Source organism: Amblyomma mixtum, chromosome 6 (assembly GCF_055824585.1).
Source record: "Amblyomma mixtum isolate Tamu chromosome 6, ASM5582458v1, whole genome shotgun sequence".
NCBI lineage: Eukaryota > Metazoa > Arthropoda > Arachnida > Ixodida > Ixodidae > Amblyomma > Amblyomma mixtum.
In genome coordinates this window covers 114,559,585-114,575,124 of record NC_143017.1, presented here as the reverse complement: position 1 = coordinate 114,575,124, position 15,540 = coordinate 114,559,585, and the positions used below count along the sequence as shown (strand labels likewise).

Sequence of the window (15,540 nt, the reverse complement as noted above, 5' to 3'; positions counted from 1 at the left end):
AAATTAACCGGCGTATAAGCCATGCCCCCACCTGAGGGCTTCGTCTCTCTTTACCCCCTGTCAAGGCTGCACGAATGACACGTGGCGCATTTAAAGACACAAGCTCTTCGCACTCACCACCAGGAGCGTGGAAACTGCATGCGTGCCCTTCTTTCTGCGGTAGACTCGCAGGTGCATAAATTCAGAAGCCTCCTTTCACCGACTCGAGGAGGATAGAGAAATCACAGAACGTTGGGTGCTCTCTTTCACAAGCTGCGCCTCGAGTAGCAAGAACAGGCACGCCGTCGGCCGAAGCTTGGAAAACCATCGATGGATAAGGCAAGTAAGGGTAACGAAACCCGGAATTACACGCATTCTCACGCTTTCTGCTATCAGTAGTACGCACTAATGTTTACCTGTGCACATCAGTTCATGTAACTGAAGGCGTTTAACAAGCATCCGTGCTTGGTCCTCTTTCTCGTTTGCACCAACGACCAGGCTAACCTGAAATCTTCTGTCGGACCTTTTGTCCATGATCGTGTCATCAAGCGGTCAGTAAAAACTACTGACTTTGTCACTGTGCTTCAAGCTGATCCTTATGCTGTTTTATAATGACAAAATGTAAAGTAATGCGTCTTTCTCGACGCGGATTTTTCGCCCTATTTCGTATAGTATTAATCGGGCCTCGTTACCATAAGTAAAATCATATATTTACCTTGGAGTTACGGTCGCATCAAACCTAACATGGAATGAAACTATTATTTCCGTCATCACAAAATCTAACTGCACGCTAGGCTATATTAAAAGCAATTTTTTTTTTTGGAGCCGGCGTTATTGAAACTACTTCTTTCTAAAACAGTTCCCGCTTTTAAACTATAATATGCTGCAACAATATGGGACGCTCACCCAGATTTATTAACCAACGGTCTAGAATCAGTTCAATATCGGGACGCAAGTTTCATTCTCGCTGGCTATGATTGTTTATCCAGAGTAACAATCATAAAAGCCTCATTACTAGGGGTGTGCGAATATCAAAATTTTCGAATACGAATCGAATACGAATACTGGGTTCCGAATATCGAATCGAATATCGAATAATCAAGGACAAACGCATTTAAAAACTACAAAACATTATTTGAGCACCCAAGAACATCACAGTTCAACTATCAGTGATGAAATGAACACAAAAGATGTGTGTGGCTGCACAAAAAGTATCAAAGTCTCGAACATTATTCTTAGAAGAGTGGAAATATCAGAGAAGATGGCTAGTACATAGCATTGATTAAGGCTAGCTTGCCATAAGCACAAAAGCGCGTTGCTGGAATGAACATAAAAGGTTGTCGTGAAGGAAAACCGGCTGCTCCACATGGTCAGGCAGAACTAGCTAGTTCCCTTCTAGCTGAAGCGACTTCTCCAGCCACAAAAATGCCCTCTCACTTGGCACTGGACTGGCACGCATTGCGAGGTATTTCGTGCACAGCTCTGATTATACCAGCGTCGCAGGTATAGCCGCAAAGAAGCTCACCAGCGTAGTCAGCTACTGCATGGCCCAACGTTACGCATTGCTCTGGGCGCCGGCATATTGTTATGTCTCTGTCGGTAGGACTTGCGGACCTAAATGAACGCCGGTGCTCAAAATAAAATATTCGGCTGGGAACGAATATTCGCGTAGGGTCGAATATTCGAAACAACACGAATGCTTGGATTTCGAATCGAATACGAATACTAAAAATATAATATTCGAACTATATTCGAAAATTTCGAATATTCGCACACCCCTACTCATTACCTCTGGAACCTTCGTGGCTACGCAGAAAAATTTCCCGCAGATGTCTTCTCTTTAAAATTTATGACAGTAGTCCATCTCCAAAAAAATTCACTCATCACGCAACCCGCATATGTCTCATCGCTTGTCGATAATCCGTGTGAAGTATAAATACCCTATTTCCGAACTGCATCTTATCAATATTTCTTTTTACCTAAAACAGTAACAGAGTAGAGTCGCCTACATGGAACGCTGGTGCCTGCCGTTAATATCGAGGGATCCCAAACAAACCTGTGTGTGCAATGCAACGCTTCTTGATTTCTTAAAATTTCTTTTACCTACATATTCCTGCAGGTCCAGTTCGGTGCATCTGTTTACGAGCGATGATGTTGTGCGTTGTACGGGACTTCATAGCCTCCTTCCTTTTTACGCTTTAATAAAAAGAAAAGTATCAGATGTTACTCCCAGTATTCGACACCCTAGAGCGTCATTGTTTCTTGTTTAGTTTTTGATTATATCTTACCGTATGCTTCTGGCCCCAAATAATTTGCTACTTACACCTGCAATCTCTGTTTTACTTCCTATTGTTATTATTTAGTATGTACTTTCTCTATTGTCTACCCTTTTTTGTCTTCGTAACTTACAATGTCATCTCCCTCTGTTCTTCCCCTCCCCCCCCCCCCTCCCGTTTTTTGTCTAATCCCACTGCTCTCAATAATGCCCACAAGGGCAAGGGGCTCACTTAAATAACTAAAAATGAATAAAATCAAAATATTTCTTTTTTTCTTTTCTTTTATTAATCCTGGTGCCAGGTAACTGTGAACACTGAGTTAAACACGCAAACAGTGCTCTCAAGGCAACTCTTTTAGAGTTGCCTTCGGCAGTAGCAGAGATAACTTTGTTTTGCCGAATGGTGCTAAGGTTTTTGTTTACGTCTGTTTGTGCTATTTTCATTTCCTTCTTTAGTTGCAACTTATTGTCCTTCTGCGATGTTGCTTCGTATTTTCTTTCTCTTTCCACTTCAATTTTTGAAAAGGAACAGTTGTAGCCCCCTTTTAATTATGGTTACAAGTGTTTCCACACTTTTCCTTTCCTTGCTTCGGCGGCTCAGTTCGAGTTTTTTCGGTTTTCAGTTGGGTGCACTTTTTCCCCTTTTGAGCTTTGTTCTTGTTTACCTCCTTCGGCTGCTGGTCTTGTTTTTTACGCTTTTTTGCTTCGTTTAACCCTATTCAGCAAAGTCGACCGAGTGATGTCCCTATTGGTATTAATGAAATACCCTTTATTATGTAATGCTTCTTAAAACAGTTTTGGCGCAGGTTTAACATTTAAAAGCTGGCAATAGGTTACTCCCAGTACTCTCAGAACTTCACACAGTATTTGTTCCTTCAATTTTATTATGTACTTATTTCTTTGACATAGTGGATGGCTTTCATTACTAAAGCAACCTGCCAGGCGTGATTTGACCTACGCCTCCTGAGGCCTGTGCATATTTGCATGCTCATGAATAAATTTCCTGTTACGTATGCTCTTTCTGCTTGCCTATCACACTTCAATCATCCGTGGCACAAGCAGCAAGAAAAGAAACTTAGTTTATAATGCCGTAATTAATTTTCTAATCATACATTTCCAATAACATAAAATAAACCTCTGGAATGATTCTTCGGGACAGAATTAGTGTTAACGCTGCTCTTTTCCTCTTCTAGGCCACAGCTGCGCCGTTAGTCTGGTCTGCATTTCTCGTGTTTGTGGCAACATGCTACGCCAAGAGACAGGAAGGCATTGTTTCTACGACGAGTGGACCCATCCGTGGAGCCGTCCTTCCAAGCACGGCTGGTCCGGTGCGCACTTATATGGGCATTCCATTCGCTGAGCCTCCAGTTGGGGAGCACCGCTTCAAGAAGCCCCGTTCCAAGAAGCCTTGGAAAGACGTGCTGAACGCCACGCTGATGCCACCCTTGTGTCCCCAACTTCCCATACAGCTCAACAATTTCTTTCATGTTAAACCATCGGATGCAATGTCCGAAGACTGCCTTTTCTTGAACGTGTTCGCGCCCGCGAAAGTAGACTCGAGTCCGAAAGCTGTGATCGTCTACTTCCACGGTGGCGGGTTCTCATACGGCGGCATCGGTATGAAAATATTCGACGCATCGGAACTTGCAGTGAGGGGTGATATAATTGTGGTAACGGTAGCTTACAGACTCGGTGCTTTCGGCTTTCTGAACCTGGGCACCGAAGACGCCCCCGGCAACATGGGACTTTACGACCAGTTACTGGCCATGTGTTGGGTCAAAATGAATGCGAGGGTCTTTGGTGGCGATCCGAACTCGATAACGCTGATGGGTCAGAGTGCGGGAGCCATCTCTATTGGATTTCACCTAATATCACCACTCAGCAAAAGACTGTTCCGGCGAGCGATAATGCAAAGCGCAAGTCCCTTCACCTCCAGCGGAGTCAGTAGGAAAGACCAGTCTATTCACCGAGCGAAATTGCTTATGAGGCAGCTCAAATGTGATAAGGGTGTTTACCGGGAACTGAACCTCGAAGAAGGCCTCTTGTGCCTCCGGGCGAAGTCGTCGAAGGCCATTTTAGACGCTACCAGTCAGTTCACCACGCTTGGTTTGGACGCTTTCTTTCCAGTGATCGGTCAAGACTTCGTTCCCGAGAAACCCGCATCGGCCCTACGACACGTTAAACTGAACGCTCAAGAACTGCTGACAGGTGCCTATGAGGCTGAAGGCGATGCTTTCATTCACTTCATTCTGAAGACGCTTCTCAATACCGGCGAAATTGGTGACCTCCGGAAGAATCAGATGGTGGTCCTTATGAAAACATTAGGGGCCACACTGGTGCGAAGTGACATGGACCCAATAGTGGAGAAGTACTTTAGCCACATCGCTGCCTCGGACGGAAAGGGAGCAGTGTACGCAGCCGCAGATTTGGGAGGCCAGTACCAGTTCTCCTGTCCGACGTTCTACTTCGCCAGGAGCTGGGTGCGTCCGAACACAACGGTATACGTGTACGAGACGTCGCAAGGACCGTCCTTCACTGGCTTACCAAAATGGGTTCGTCCCACGCACGGCGACGACATCGTGTTGAGCTTGGGTTCGATGCTCAGTCTGGGAGCGAACGTGTCCGAAGCGGATGAGAGAGCGACCAAGAAGTTCATAAACATCGTGTCCACCTTCAGCCGATCAGGGTGAGAAACTAAATCATCACTGTATGCCAACATTCCTCTGATTCCGCATGCGCTCATTTTACTCTACAGTGAATATTACACCCATTAATTCAGTTATGGAAAGATTGCATTTTGGAAAAGTGCACGAGCGCAAAACATGGTCTTGATTTTTTTTTTTCGTTTTTTGTTTTGCCACTACGGTGAGATCTTGCCACAAACGCTCAGAAGCTGATGACGGGAGAAAATTCTACTTTATTATTTTAACAACAGAGGTATATCAAAAGCAGTTGGCAGACCCCGTCGCATGAGTTAAGGCCTGAAAAACAGCAGTCAGTGTGTGCGAAATGAGGTCAAGTCGTTGAAGCTTTCCTGCAATTAATACTAGTAATACTGCTTCAGCTAAAAGTGATTATTACCATTGTTTACTGGAATATACTATATTTCGGGACGCGTGAGCCACTCCGCCTACTTAGTTCTACAACGTATAAATAAACACCTTCTGCCCCATTTTTCTTTTTTTCGGTAGGACGTCGGCAGCTGTTCTTAGGGCTGTCCATATATTCTGAAATAAACGCGCACGAAGAATTAACATTTAATGTTAGCGCGCATTTTCTCGTTTTCCTTCCGTGTTTCTGCAGCCCACGACAGAAAATAGCAACAAATAACACAAAATTTCTTATATGATGGAGGAGGAGGAGGAGGTAGAAGAGGAAAGGCAGGGAGGTTAACCGGAAGAATAATCGGTTTGCTACCCTACACGGGGGGAAAGGAGTCAGGGGATAAAAAAAAAGAAAGAGAAACGAGAGTAGCAGAAAATTAACGTCACTCTAAAAAGTCAGTGTTCGTTGAAGTCACAGCCTAGCATGCAGGCCAGAAGTTCGCTAGAAGCGGAGCAGTGCCTTGGAGGCCTTCATCGCCGACGATCACCGCGGCCAGTGGCCGAGAATCTTGACTTCCGTCAGTGGGCGTGGATCTAGACGCTCCAGCGCACGACTGAGAGACTGCCTTTCGGCGCTGTAGGCAGGGCAGTCACAAAGAATGTGGGCTATAGTCTCGTCATGCCCGCAGATGGCACATGCAGGGCTATCAGCCATACCGATTAAGAAAAGAGTACTGGTTGGCGAAAGCTACACCAAGCCAGAGGTGACACAGCAAAGTTTCTTCTCGTCGTGGTAGGCCTGATGGAAGCCGGAGCTTCAGATCTGGGTCCAAGGATTTTAAACGTGAATTGCAGAATTGCCCGGAATTCAACGCGGCAAGCGTAATGTCCCGCGCAAGTGCGCGAAGCCTGCCCGCTGCGTCTGATCTCGAAAGGGGGATCGACACAAAATCGCCGTCGTCGTGAGCAGTTCGCGCGACCTCATCAGCGCGGTGATTGCCTGCTATGCCGCTGTGCCCCGGTAGCCATTTGTAGATAATGCCATGCCCGTTGTTGATGGCAGAGTGATGTAGTTGTCGAATTTCTGCGACCAGTGGTGCGTGCATTCGTGTAGGGGACGAAGGCTGCGTGAGGTTCGCCAGGTGTTTCGTGCCAGCAGGATAGTGATAAAAGCTGAGAGAAAAATTTTGCTGGCAAGCTAAATTGTATTCTTTTTACCTGGACAGGTTACGGAGATACTTTTGAATGTAACGTGTACGATATTGCCTGACTGGGACTTTGAAGAGGCCTAGACGCTAATGCCACTCGGACTGAGAAATCTTGTTTGGTATGCTCCGCCCGTTGCGTCCCCGATGAAATTGCTGTGAAACGTTGTTGTCTTGAGCTGAAGCGGGGTCTTGTTAGAGAATGAAAGAATATGCGCTCTTGTCCTGCACAGCAGCATTGAAGAGAACCTGAAAAACTCCTTTTGGTCCATTGTTGCATCATCGCTTATCATCCTTTACAGTAGAGTCGCGGTATTGGAAATGTGATGAGCCTTTAGGCCATTTTTGTCGTTTTTTGTAGCGTGAGCTACACTGGCCGAGGTTGAGCAGTTTCGCGTGGCTCCTGGACAGCCGTACTGCACATGCGCGAGGAGCAGTGACGTCACACGGCGCACGGCTAGCGTGCATTAGTTGCCATCGCAGAATGGCAACAAAAAGCAGAGGAAAAATTTGACCTGCCCCAAAATGGCCAGAGGTGCACCAAGTGTTTAATCCGGCAGTTGAACTCTCGCGGCTTCCAACGCCAGCGGGCGTTAGTGCAACAATATCTGACGCTATTAGATGAGAAACCGCTAGCTATAGCCCTGCAGAAGACGGGAAAAACAACGAAACTCTCGGGATACCAAGCTTTTTCAAGTGACAGAGGTGAGAATTCTCGCGTCGCAGCGTTCATTAAGAGGAACATTGCGGCAATCGAGCACGAAGACAACTCGAACGAAATTGAAGCAGTACTACTGGAAGTTCTTACGGGACGAAAAGAGGAGCCGAGCATGTTCCTCTTAAATTTGTACAGTGTTCCACAGCATAGAAAGGTGAGATTCATGGCCCTCTTTCGCAAAGCGATTAAGGCAGCCGGGACTAATGCCTTGCTAATAGTCGGTGGCTTTAATGCCGCGCACCCGGAATGGGGTTACGCTAAACAAGATCCCAAAGGCAGGCCGCTATGGAAGGACGCGCATGAGCTGGGACTCACCCTACACACGGACCCTAGTAGTCTATCCAGGGTGGGTAACAACGTGTGCGCAGACACCTCCCCTGAACTTACCTTCTCTAAAAATGTGACAGCTCTGAAATGGCACAATTCAGAGAAAAATTTCGACAGCGATCATTTCATTCTGGCCTCGATCCTTAAAGAAGGGAGTTAAGACGCGTCGTGCGCGTCATCCGAGAGTAACGAAATGGGAAATATTTAGGAAGAAGCGAGAGAAAGCTGGCACAGGGAAGATCACTAACGTAGAGGAATGGACTGAGACCCTCATGCGTCACGTTGGAGAGGCAACACAGACGCTTGAAGGGGACGATGCCCCAGAGATAGTTGATAGCAAACTGCTTCACATGTGGGAGGCAAAACATCGCATGGAGCGCAGACTAAAGAATCAAAAATGGAACCGTAATCTGAGAAGGAGGGTCGCTAGGCATAACAAGGAAATTAAAAATTATGCGATGAAATTATGCGAACAAAACTGGTGTAGAAGATGTGACGACATGGAAAGGGGCATGAGCCTTTCCAAAACGTAGGGTCTGCTGAGACGCCTGTTAGATACGACCAATTCAAAAACCCAATCGGGAATTGTATTATCAAAAGCCAGGCATGCATTTGAGGGAACAGATGCGGAATTTATGGACAAACTAAACAACATGTACATTGGTGGTACCCATAGTACCGCCCTCCCAGAATACGACGGAGCTCCCAACGATGAGCTCGACGGACCCATCACGGAGGCGGAGGTCAGAGCAGAAATAATGGGACTAAAAACGAAATCGCCCCCGGGCCCTAATGGGATAAGTAACAAAATTTTAAGAAACCTTGAGGACGCCTCCATCAGCGCTCTGACGGTGTACACGCGAGAAATTTGACTGAAAGCCACCTGCCTCGACAGTCGAAGTCGGCAAATGTAATTCTAATCCCAATGCCAGGTGAACCCCCGAAACTAGAAAATTTAAGCCCTATTTCCCTAACCTGATGCATGGGGAAATTGAAGGAACGTGTAGTCCAGACCAGACTGACGCGCTTTATGGAGCAAAACGATCTGTGGCCGCACGAGATGGTCGGCTTCCGACCGGGCTTGTGCACGCAGGACGTTATGCTCCGACTGAAATATGACATAATCGATTCGCATTCTAGAGACGCCAAAGTAAATCTCGGCCTACGCTTGACACAGGCTTTTAATAATATCAAACACGAAGCAATCCTCCGAGGTCTCCATGAAATTGGGGTAGGCGCGCGAACATATGATTACATCAATGACTTTGTGTCCAGCAGAACTGCCTGCATGAAGTTCGAAGACATCGAGTCTCCCACACCGAAGTTAGGGAGCAGGGGCACGCCGCAGGGCTCCGTTTTCTCCCCGTTCATCTTCAACGTGGCAATGAGGGCCCTAGCCAAAGCAATGCGGAGCATAGAGGGGCTAAATTTCAGTACGCATGCGGATGACATCAACCTCTGGATTAACCAGGGGAGAGGTGCGAGTATCGAGGAGCGCCTGCAGGCTGCGGCGGACACTGCCGTGGACTACGCTGCCAGTAGGGGTCTTTCATGCTCTCCGCAAAAATCAGAATTATTCGTCTATAACCGAAGTCACTCCGATGCAAGCACAACTGGAAATTTGACATTGAAGTAGAGGGGAGACCAGTTCCAAAGGTAGATCAAATAAGAATGTTAGGGCTATTTATTCAAAATAATGGATATAATGATGGGGCAATCAAAAGGCTCGCTCGAGGGATTTGCCACGCAAGCCCTTGGCATATTTAGAAGGGTCGCGCTAAAAGGACGAGGCCTGAAGGAAAGAAGCTTGCTTAAACTAACCCAAGCATACGTAATAAGCCGTGTGAGTTATGCCGCACCTTTTTTAAACATTAGGGCTGAGGAGAGGAAGAAACTAGACTCGCTCATTCGACGGTGCATAAAGAGGGCCCTGGGCTTACCGATTAGCACCTCCACAGAGAAGCTCCTCCCTATGGGAGTGCACAATACTTGGGACGAAATAGGGGAGGCTGTCAGAATTCTACAGCTCGAAAGATTGAGCTGAACAACCACAGGAAGAGTTAGCCTTGAAATGGTAAGCCTGCAAACAGGTACGGAACTACGAGCCAAATCGAGCATTCCGTAGGACTGCCGAGAAAATTTAATCATTCCCCCACTCCCTCGTAACATGCATCCCATGTTCAACACTGAAAGGAGGGAGAAGAGAGCACAGCACTAATCAGACGCTTCGATCCGATGGACAGCAAGTCAGTTGCGTTCGTGGACGCAGCAAGTCGCCAGTCGGGTGCGGCGGTCGCCTCAGTGGTCGACGGCCGCAGTACCCCCGTATCGGCAGCCACCATTAGAAGCCGCAACACGGAAACAGCTGAAGAATTTGGGATAGCGCTCGCTTGCGTTGGAACGAAACCAACTTTATAATTAGCGATAGCAAAACGGCCATCTATAATTTTGGAAAGGGTAGGATCTCGCCGGAAGCGGCAAGGCTTCTGGCCAGTAGATGGCTAAACAGAAAAATTAGCCTAGTTTGGACTCCCACACACGCGTCCATTCCTGGTAACGACGCGGCCCACGAGTTAGCCCGAGCTCTCTACTTCCGTGTAGCTGTGGAGCCGCCCGACTGCCGGAACATGGACGAGCGTCTGCAAAATAATACGGAGGTTGTTTAACATTATAGGTTACAGAGGAGACTGGTGCCAGAACCGGATAAAAGTGTAAACAATAGGAAGGCAATCGCATGGCGGTGCCTCCAAGCTGGGAATTTCGTAAACCCGATCTGGGCATATCATGTTCTTAGAGATAAGAAAGAAAACGATAAGTGCAAGCACTGTGGGGCGAGAGGGACCCTCGACCACATAATCTTGGAATGCGCTAGCTCCCCAGGGGCTAAACCAAATATAAATTGTAGAGAAACCTGGGAAGCCCTGCTGCGGAGCGAGGCCCCTGCTCCACAGCAACAAGCCATCGGCCTGGCGGAAGAAGCCGCGAGGAGTCAAGACCTCTTCCCCTGCTTCTAATCGCGGAGGTCCCGGCCCCCGTCACCAAGGCCTGCGTGCCGGGGACGGAGAGGAGGGGGCCTCCTTATCTGGTGGAAAATAAAGTTTACATCATCATCACCACAGTTGGCGTGCCTCGCCGCGCGAGCGCTTTCCTTAAAATGATTGGAGTTTAAAACGTTCTCAACGCCAACGCCAATGAACAGAACGAATGCCGACGGCATATGGCTTCAGCGCCGCGTTTCTGGCGCAACGTTGTCAATGCCGACGCATGCAGTGCACACCTGTCACTACGGCCACTTAGCTTTAAGTACGGTTGAGGTGTCCACTGTTCCAAGAGAGCAGTTATGCGCCTTCCCTCTGGTTCAGGTGTCCACCGAGATGTGGACGTCTCGCCCTCACCTCGCGCTACGTATATCCTGGCATAGCAGAGCTAAGCCACTGCCAGTTTCTTCCGACAGTCGAGCATATGTTTAATGAAATGAGCAATGAAGCAGGTAGCCTACCAAACTATGACTTGCGGATCGAGGATTCAGATAGCGATCACCATTGCCCTGCCAGTACGAGGCTGTTGTTAAGTATCTGTATCCGTTTCAGCGTTCCCAAAGTGAGCGAAAACACACCGTGGCCCAAGTTCAACGACGGGGAACAGTACATGCACCTAAGCGACCATGCCAACGTTGTGAAGAAGCGTCCACTACATTCAATCTGCAATTTCTGGAACAAGGTCGAGCCGTACGAATAAAAGTGTGAATGCCCTGAAAGCAACCGTGGTGACATGTTTCTTGTTCTCTATCAATGCGTCTGACGTCCACAATATTTCCCTGTTAGTACGGCTGTCATCTTTGTGCTAGACTCGACTGTCACTTGTGTTCGTTCTTCCATCAAGTCTTATCTTTCTCTACTCTGATGCCATATAAAACCTGAGGTGAGACGCGATACAAGCAACTCCCGCTATTCGGCAAACCGTGAGGGCGCTGTGTCAAGGAGCGTGAACAAATATTGGCCAGATTCGCATTATAAGCCAAAAATTGTATTGCGCTGTACTTATAACATTCTGTGGTTTAATATAAAAAACTATGTCTAAGCTTCGCTGCCCTTACATTACTCCAGTGTAGGAATTAATCCGTGTTCTGCCATGTTTTGTTCTCATACATACCAAGCGAGTGTTGTCACCAAACAAACCTTTACGAACTCGTTTCGTTACATTGGTAGCAAGCACTCACATGGCAACGACGGTGACGTACCGTCCACGTCATTTCTACTTAGAATCCTCGTCTTTTACCCGGCGTCTCCGCACGGCCATTTATTTTGTTGTGTTTTCTTTGTCACTTTTTTTCTTTCCGGTAGTGCCATTCGTCGTAGGTGAGTGGTGGTGGTAATGAAAAACTTTTTTAGTACTGAAAGAAAGTTTGGCGATCAGAAGACCCAGCTACATGGTCGGTATCCTTAGTCCGGGACACCGCACGACGAGGCCCCGTCTCGCGCCCGCTTTACCAGAGCCCTTTGGGACTCCAGTGTGGAGCAGTTGAGGGGGGCAGCCTCCCATGCCTCTCGGGTGGGGGTGCGGGAAGGGGGAAGGTGAGGATTCTGAGTACATGCCCACACCATGTGAAAGATATCGCAGATCTCTCCACAGTGCGTGCAGCGCCCACCTATGTTCGGATCAAAGTGTTTGGCGGTGGCAGGACAGAGAAGATTTCTTAGTAGAGCAGAGCGTTGGGCCAGTTGGTGTAGCGATGCATATTCAAGAAAACTTTGCACAGATTAACACAAGACGGAGGTAGAAACACGCTCGCACACACACGAGCGCAATTTTTTTGCAATTTTTTTGCAGTGTCCAGCGGTTGGTCCAATCGCACCAAAGAGGATTGTTTTTTCTGGAGAGCACAAGCCCTTCCGCAGTGAAAAGGCATAAAACCTTGTTCTGCAAGTAGCGTTGATTATAAGGCTGAAGCAGCGCGCGCACTGTTCCACAGGCGGAGAATTACACAGAACAGTGCTTAATGGACAAGAAATGAAACTTAGTAGAGCAGAAGTTTTGGCCAGTTGGTGTAGCGACATAATCGAGAAACCTTTGCGCATATTAAAACAAGACGAAGGGAGAAACACGCACACCACAGGAGCGCTCGTGTGTGTGTGCGTGTTTCTCCCTCCGTCTTGTGTTAATATGCGCAAAGTTTTCTTGAATATGGAGAGGAGTTCCTGTCTGCAGGCGCCGCAGAGTTCGTTCCTCCGCCTTCCTCAGCCCCTTGGCAGGGGCCGGGCAGAGGCGGTGGCTGTCGCAGTAATGGATTAAGATTTCGCGGAACCGCAGAAGTGGTTTGTGAGCTCCTAAGCCAGAAGAGCTAGGATGAGGAGCCCGGTGTGTGAGCGCTCCGGCGGCCGCATCAGCGGCCTCGTTGCCTCGTAGACCCTGATGGCCAGGAGCACAGATTACGTTTGTGCGAGTTGGATCGGTGGGAGCCCGTCTTAGAATTTGGGAGGCAAGAGGTGATATTTCCCCTGCAAGACAGTGTACACATGCCCGGCGAGAGTCTGTGATAACCGTTCTCGATTTTGGATCGACGGCAGCGAGAGCTACTGCAACTTCCTCTGCTCGCGTTGAATTTGGGGCCCTAAAAGATAGCCCATCGACATTCAATCCCCGGTGGACTACGTCAGCCGTGTAGAATCCCGCGGGTGACGGCCCTGTGATGTCGTAGTACACGCCCTGTTTAGATCCATATTCCCTCTCAAGCGTGCGAACCAGCGCTTGTCGACTGCCTCCATGTCAAGTCGTGTCCATGTTACGCGGGAGCGGAGCGACCCAGAGCTTATGGCGCCATAGCACCAGGATGCTCTCTGTCTCTTCTGGTATGCATGCGTGTTGGATGGATGTGTGAGTGGTTTAGCAGTCGGCGCCCGGGAGCCGTCTCCGATAGACGCGTATATTGGTTCACAAGGTGAGTTTCCCGCAACTCCTGATAGGAGTTTAGCACCCCCATAGCGTTCAGTTTGGCGTTGGAGGTAGCCACCGGGAGGTCCAGTGCTCGCTTTGTTGTCGTCCTGATGATGGCGTCAATGTGCTCGTCGTCTTGTTTGGTGGTGCGTAGGTACGGCACGGCGTAGAGGATCCGGCTGGTCACGAAGGCATGGGCGAGCCGTAGCGCGTCCCTGCCCCGCAGACCACCCCGCTTGTTAGAAACACGGTGGATCATGCGCCCTACCTGTTCACCTATGCGCTTGAGTTTCGCTATAATAGAGTCCGTCCTAAGCCTGTTATTGATGAACAGACCCAGGATCCGGAGCTCTGCCACTTCTCTGAGGGGACCACCTGACAGATATGTCTAGAGAGACGGGTCCGGCGAATATAAGTAACGAGGATGCCAGCGTTGGCACGAGCACAGACTTATTGCACCCGACCAGGTAACCAAACGCACAGAACCTATCACTCCACAAAAAATGCGAATGTTCAGACTGCAAGCACGTGCGAGTGTGGAAAAGTGTACGGGCAAAGAAGGCCACAAGCGCGTGCTCGAACGCGACAGAAAGCCCATAACAAAGGACACAATGCGCATTCCAATAGGACCAATAGCCAATTCTCCGTCCAGTTAAAATACAAAATGTTAAACTTCTAGTATCTTACCTACAGGTCAGTGCATGGGCGTCCGGAGGGGGGGGCAAGGGGGGGGCGGCTGCACCCCCCTGGAAAATCACTCACTCGAACCGTGAGTGATGGCCGCACGCCAGGGGCGGTGGTGCGCTCAGCCAAAAGGGTAAAAGCAGCCCCGCTTCGACGCTTGGTCACATCTGCGAAATGCCGCGTCCGGGCGCGCGTCGTTCCGCCGTTTTCAAACCACGCCACCGCCAGCTCTGCTGAAGGACGACCTGTTGCAGACATGCAGCGGCACCGGCGAGCATGTGTTTCGAGCCGTCTTGAGATGGGTGTCTGTTTCTTTGATCTCTAGAGAGATAGCGACACGGAGGCAGACAGTGCACAGGGCACAGGTGGTGGTGGTGGTAGTGGTTTATTTAAAAAAAAATAAAAATAAAAAGTGAAGCAAAAGAGTGTTGCCGGCCGCGGCAATTGCTATCTAATATCTTAAGCACCCGAGCTGCAGCCGGCGGAAACGAAAGGGAAAGGGAGAGGATAGTGAGGAGAAGTATAGAGGGGAGTGACAGCGAGAAAGGACAGGGGAGAGCTTTGTACACTATTTACAAAATACAAAAGTAATCAAGTTCGCGCCGCTCGCGCGATAAGAGGGCACAGGTCGCTCGCTAGAATCAGGATACGTTCGTACGCCGGCCACCGATGAATTCTTGAGGGGGGAAGGACAAATCAGCCGTGTCCACCCCCGCTTTGTCGGGCTGCTCAGGGGCAAGCGGGCGACGAGTTGGCGCCGCCGCCGCTCGCTGTCTCCTCCGATCCACGGGAGAGCTCAGTGCGGTAGAAGCGCCGCTTTCAGAACCTTCGGCAAAGGGGATTAGCTGCTTTTGTTCACGGCGACGCAGTCTCCAGAGGCGCCCCCACACCAGCGTTCCTTGCGTCTTCTCCGAAAACCAGCGCCTTTGGTCAACGCAGCCCGATGGCGCCTGCCTGGCTCGCCTGTCACCTCTGGCTGGGCCTCAAATCACAACAGCGCCCATGTACTGTGCGTGTCAGTGCATGGTAAAGAGACCCAGGTGGTCGACATTATCCGAAACTCTGTACTACTCCGTCCCTTATAGCCTGAGTCGTTTTGGGGCTCTGAACCCCATAAAAGCACAAAAACAAATTTTCCGACCGAATTAGTTGCGGGTGTCCCTTCCCCTCGGAAGTCGCGCGGCGTTCCTTACACCCCAAAAGTGCGCATTCGTGGATATTGTGGCAAGTAAGCCCTTGCACATGTGCGCGCCTCTGTGTTTGTGCTTCGGTGTTTTTAGTGGCGGGTTGTCAACGAAGGTGAGAACAACCAAGACAGCGGACGAGAAAACGACGAGCGGCGAGCAGTGTGTGTGCGGTTGCTCGACTGTGCGG

At 49.1% G+C, this 15,540-nt stretch overlaps 1 protein-coding gene across 1 annotated transcript; it reads left to right on the top strand.

Moving 5' to 3' along the window:
- The first annotated feature begins 309 nt into the window (after positions 1 to 309).
- LOC149340100 (acetylcholinesterase-like) lies at positions 310 to 11,290 on the top strand. The gene is made up of 3 exons (XM_089551050.1): positions 310 to 318; positions 3,448 to 4,940; positions 11,139 to 11,290. Exons 1-3 carry the CDS (start codon positions 310 to 312, stop codon positions 11,284 to 11,286), a joined length of 1,650 nt encoding a protein of 549 aa, XP_089407176.1. The 3' UTR covers positions 11,287 to 11,290.
- The last annotated feature ends 4,250 nt before the right edge of the window (positions 11,291 to 15,540 follow it).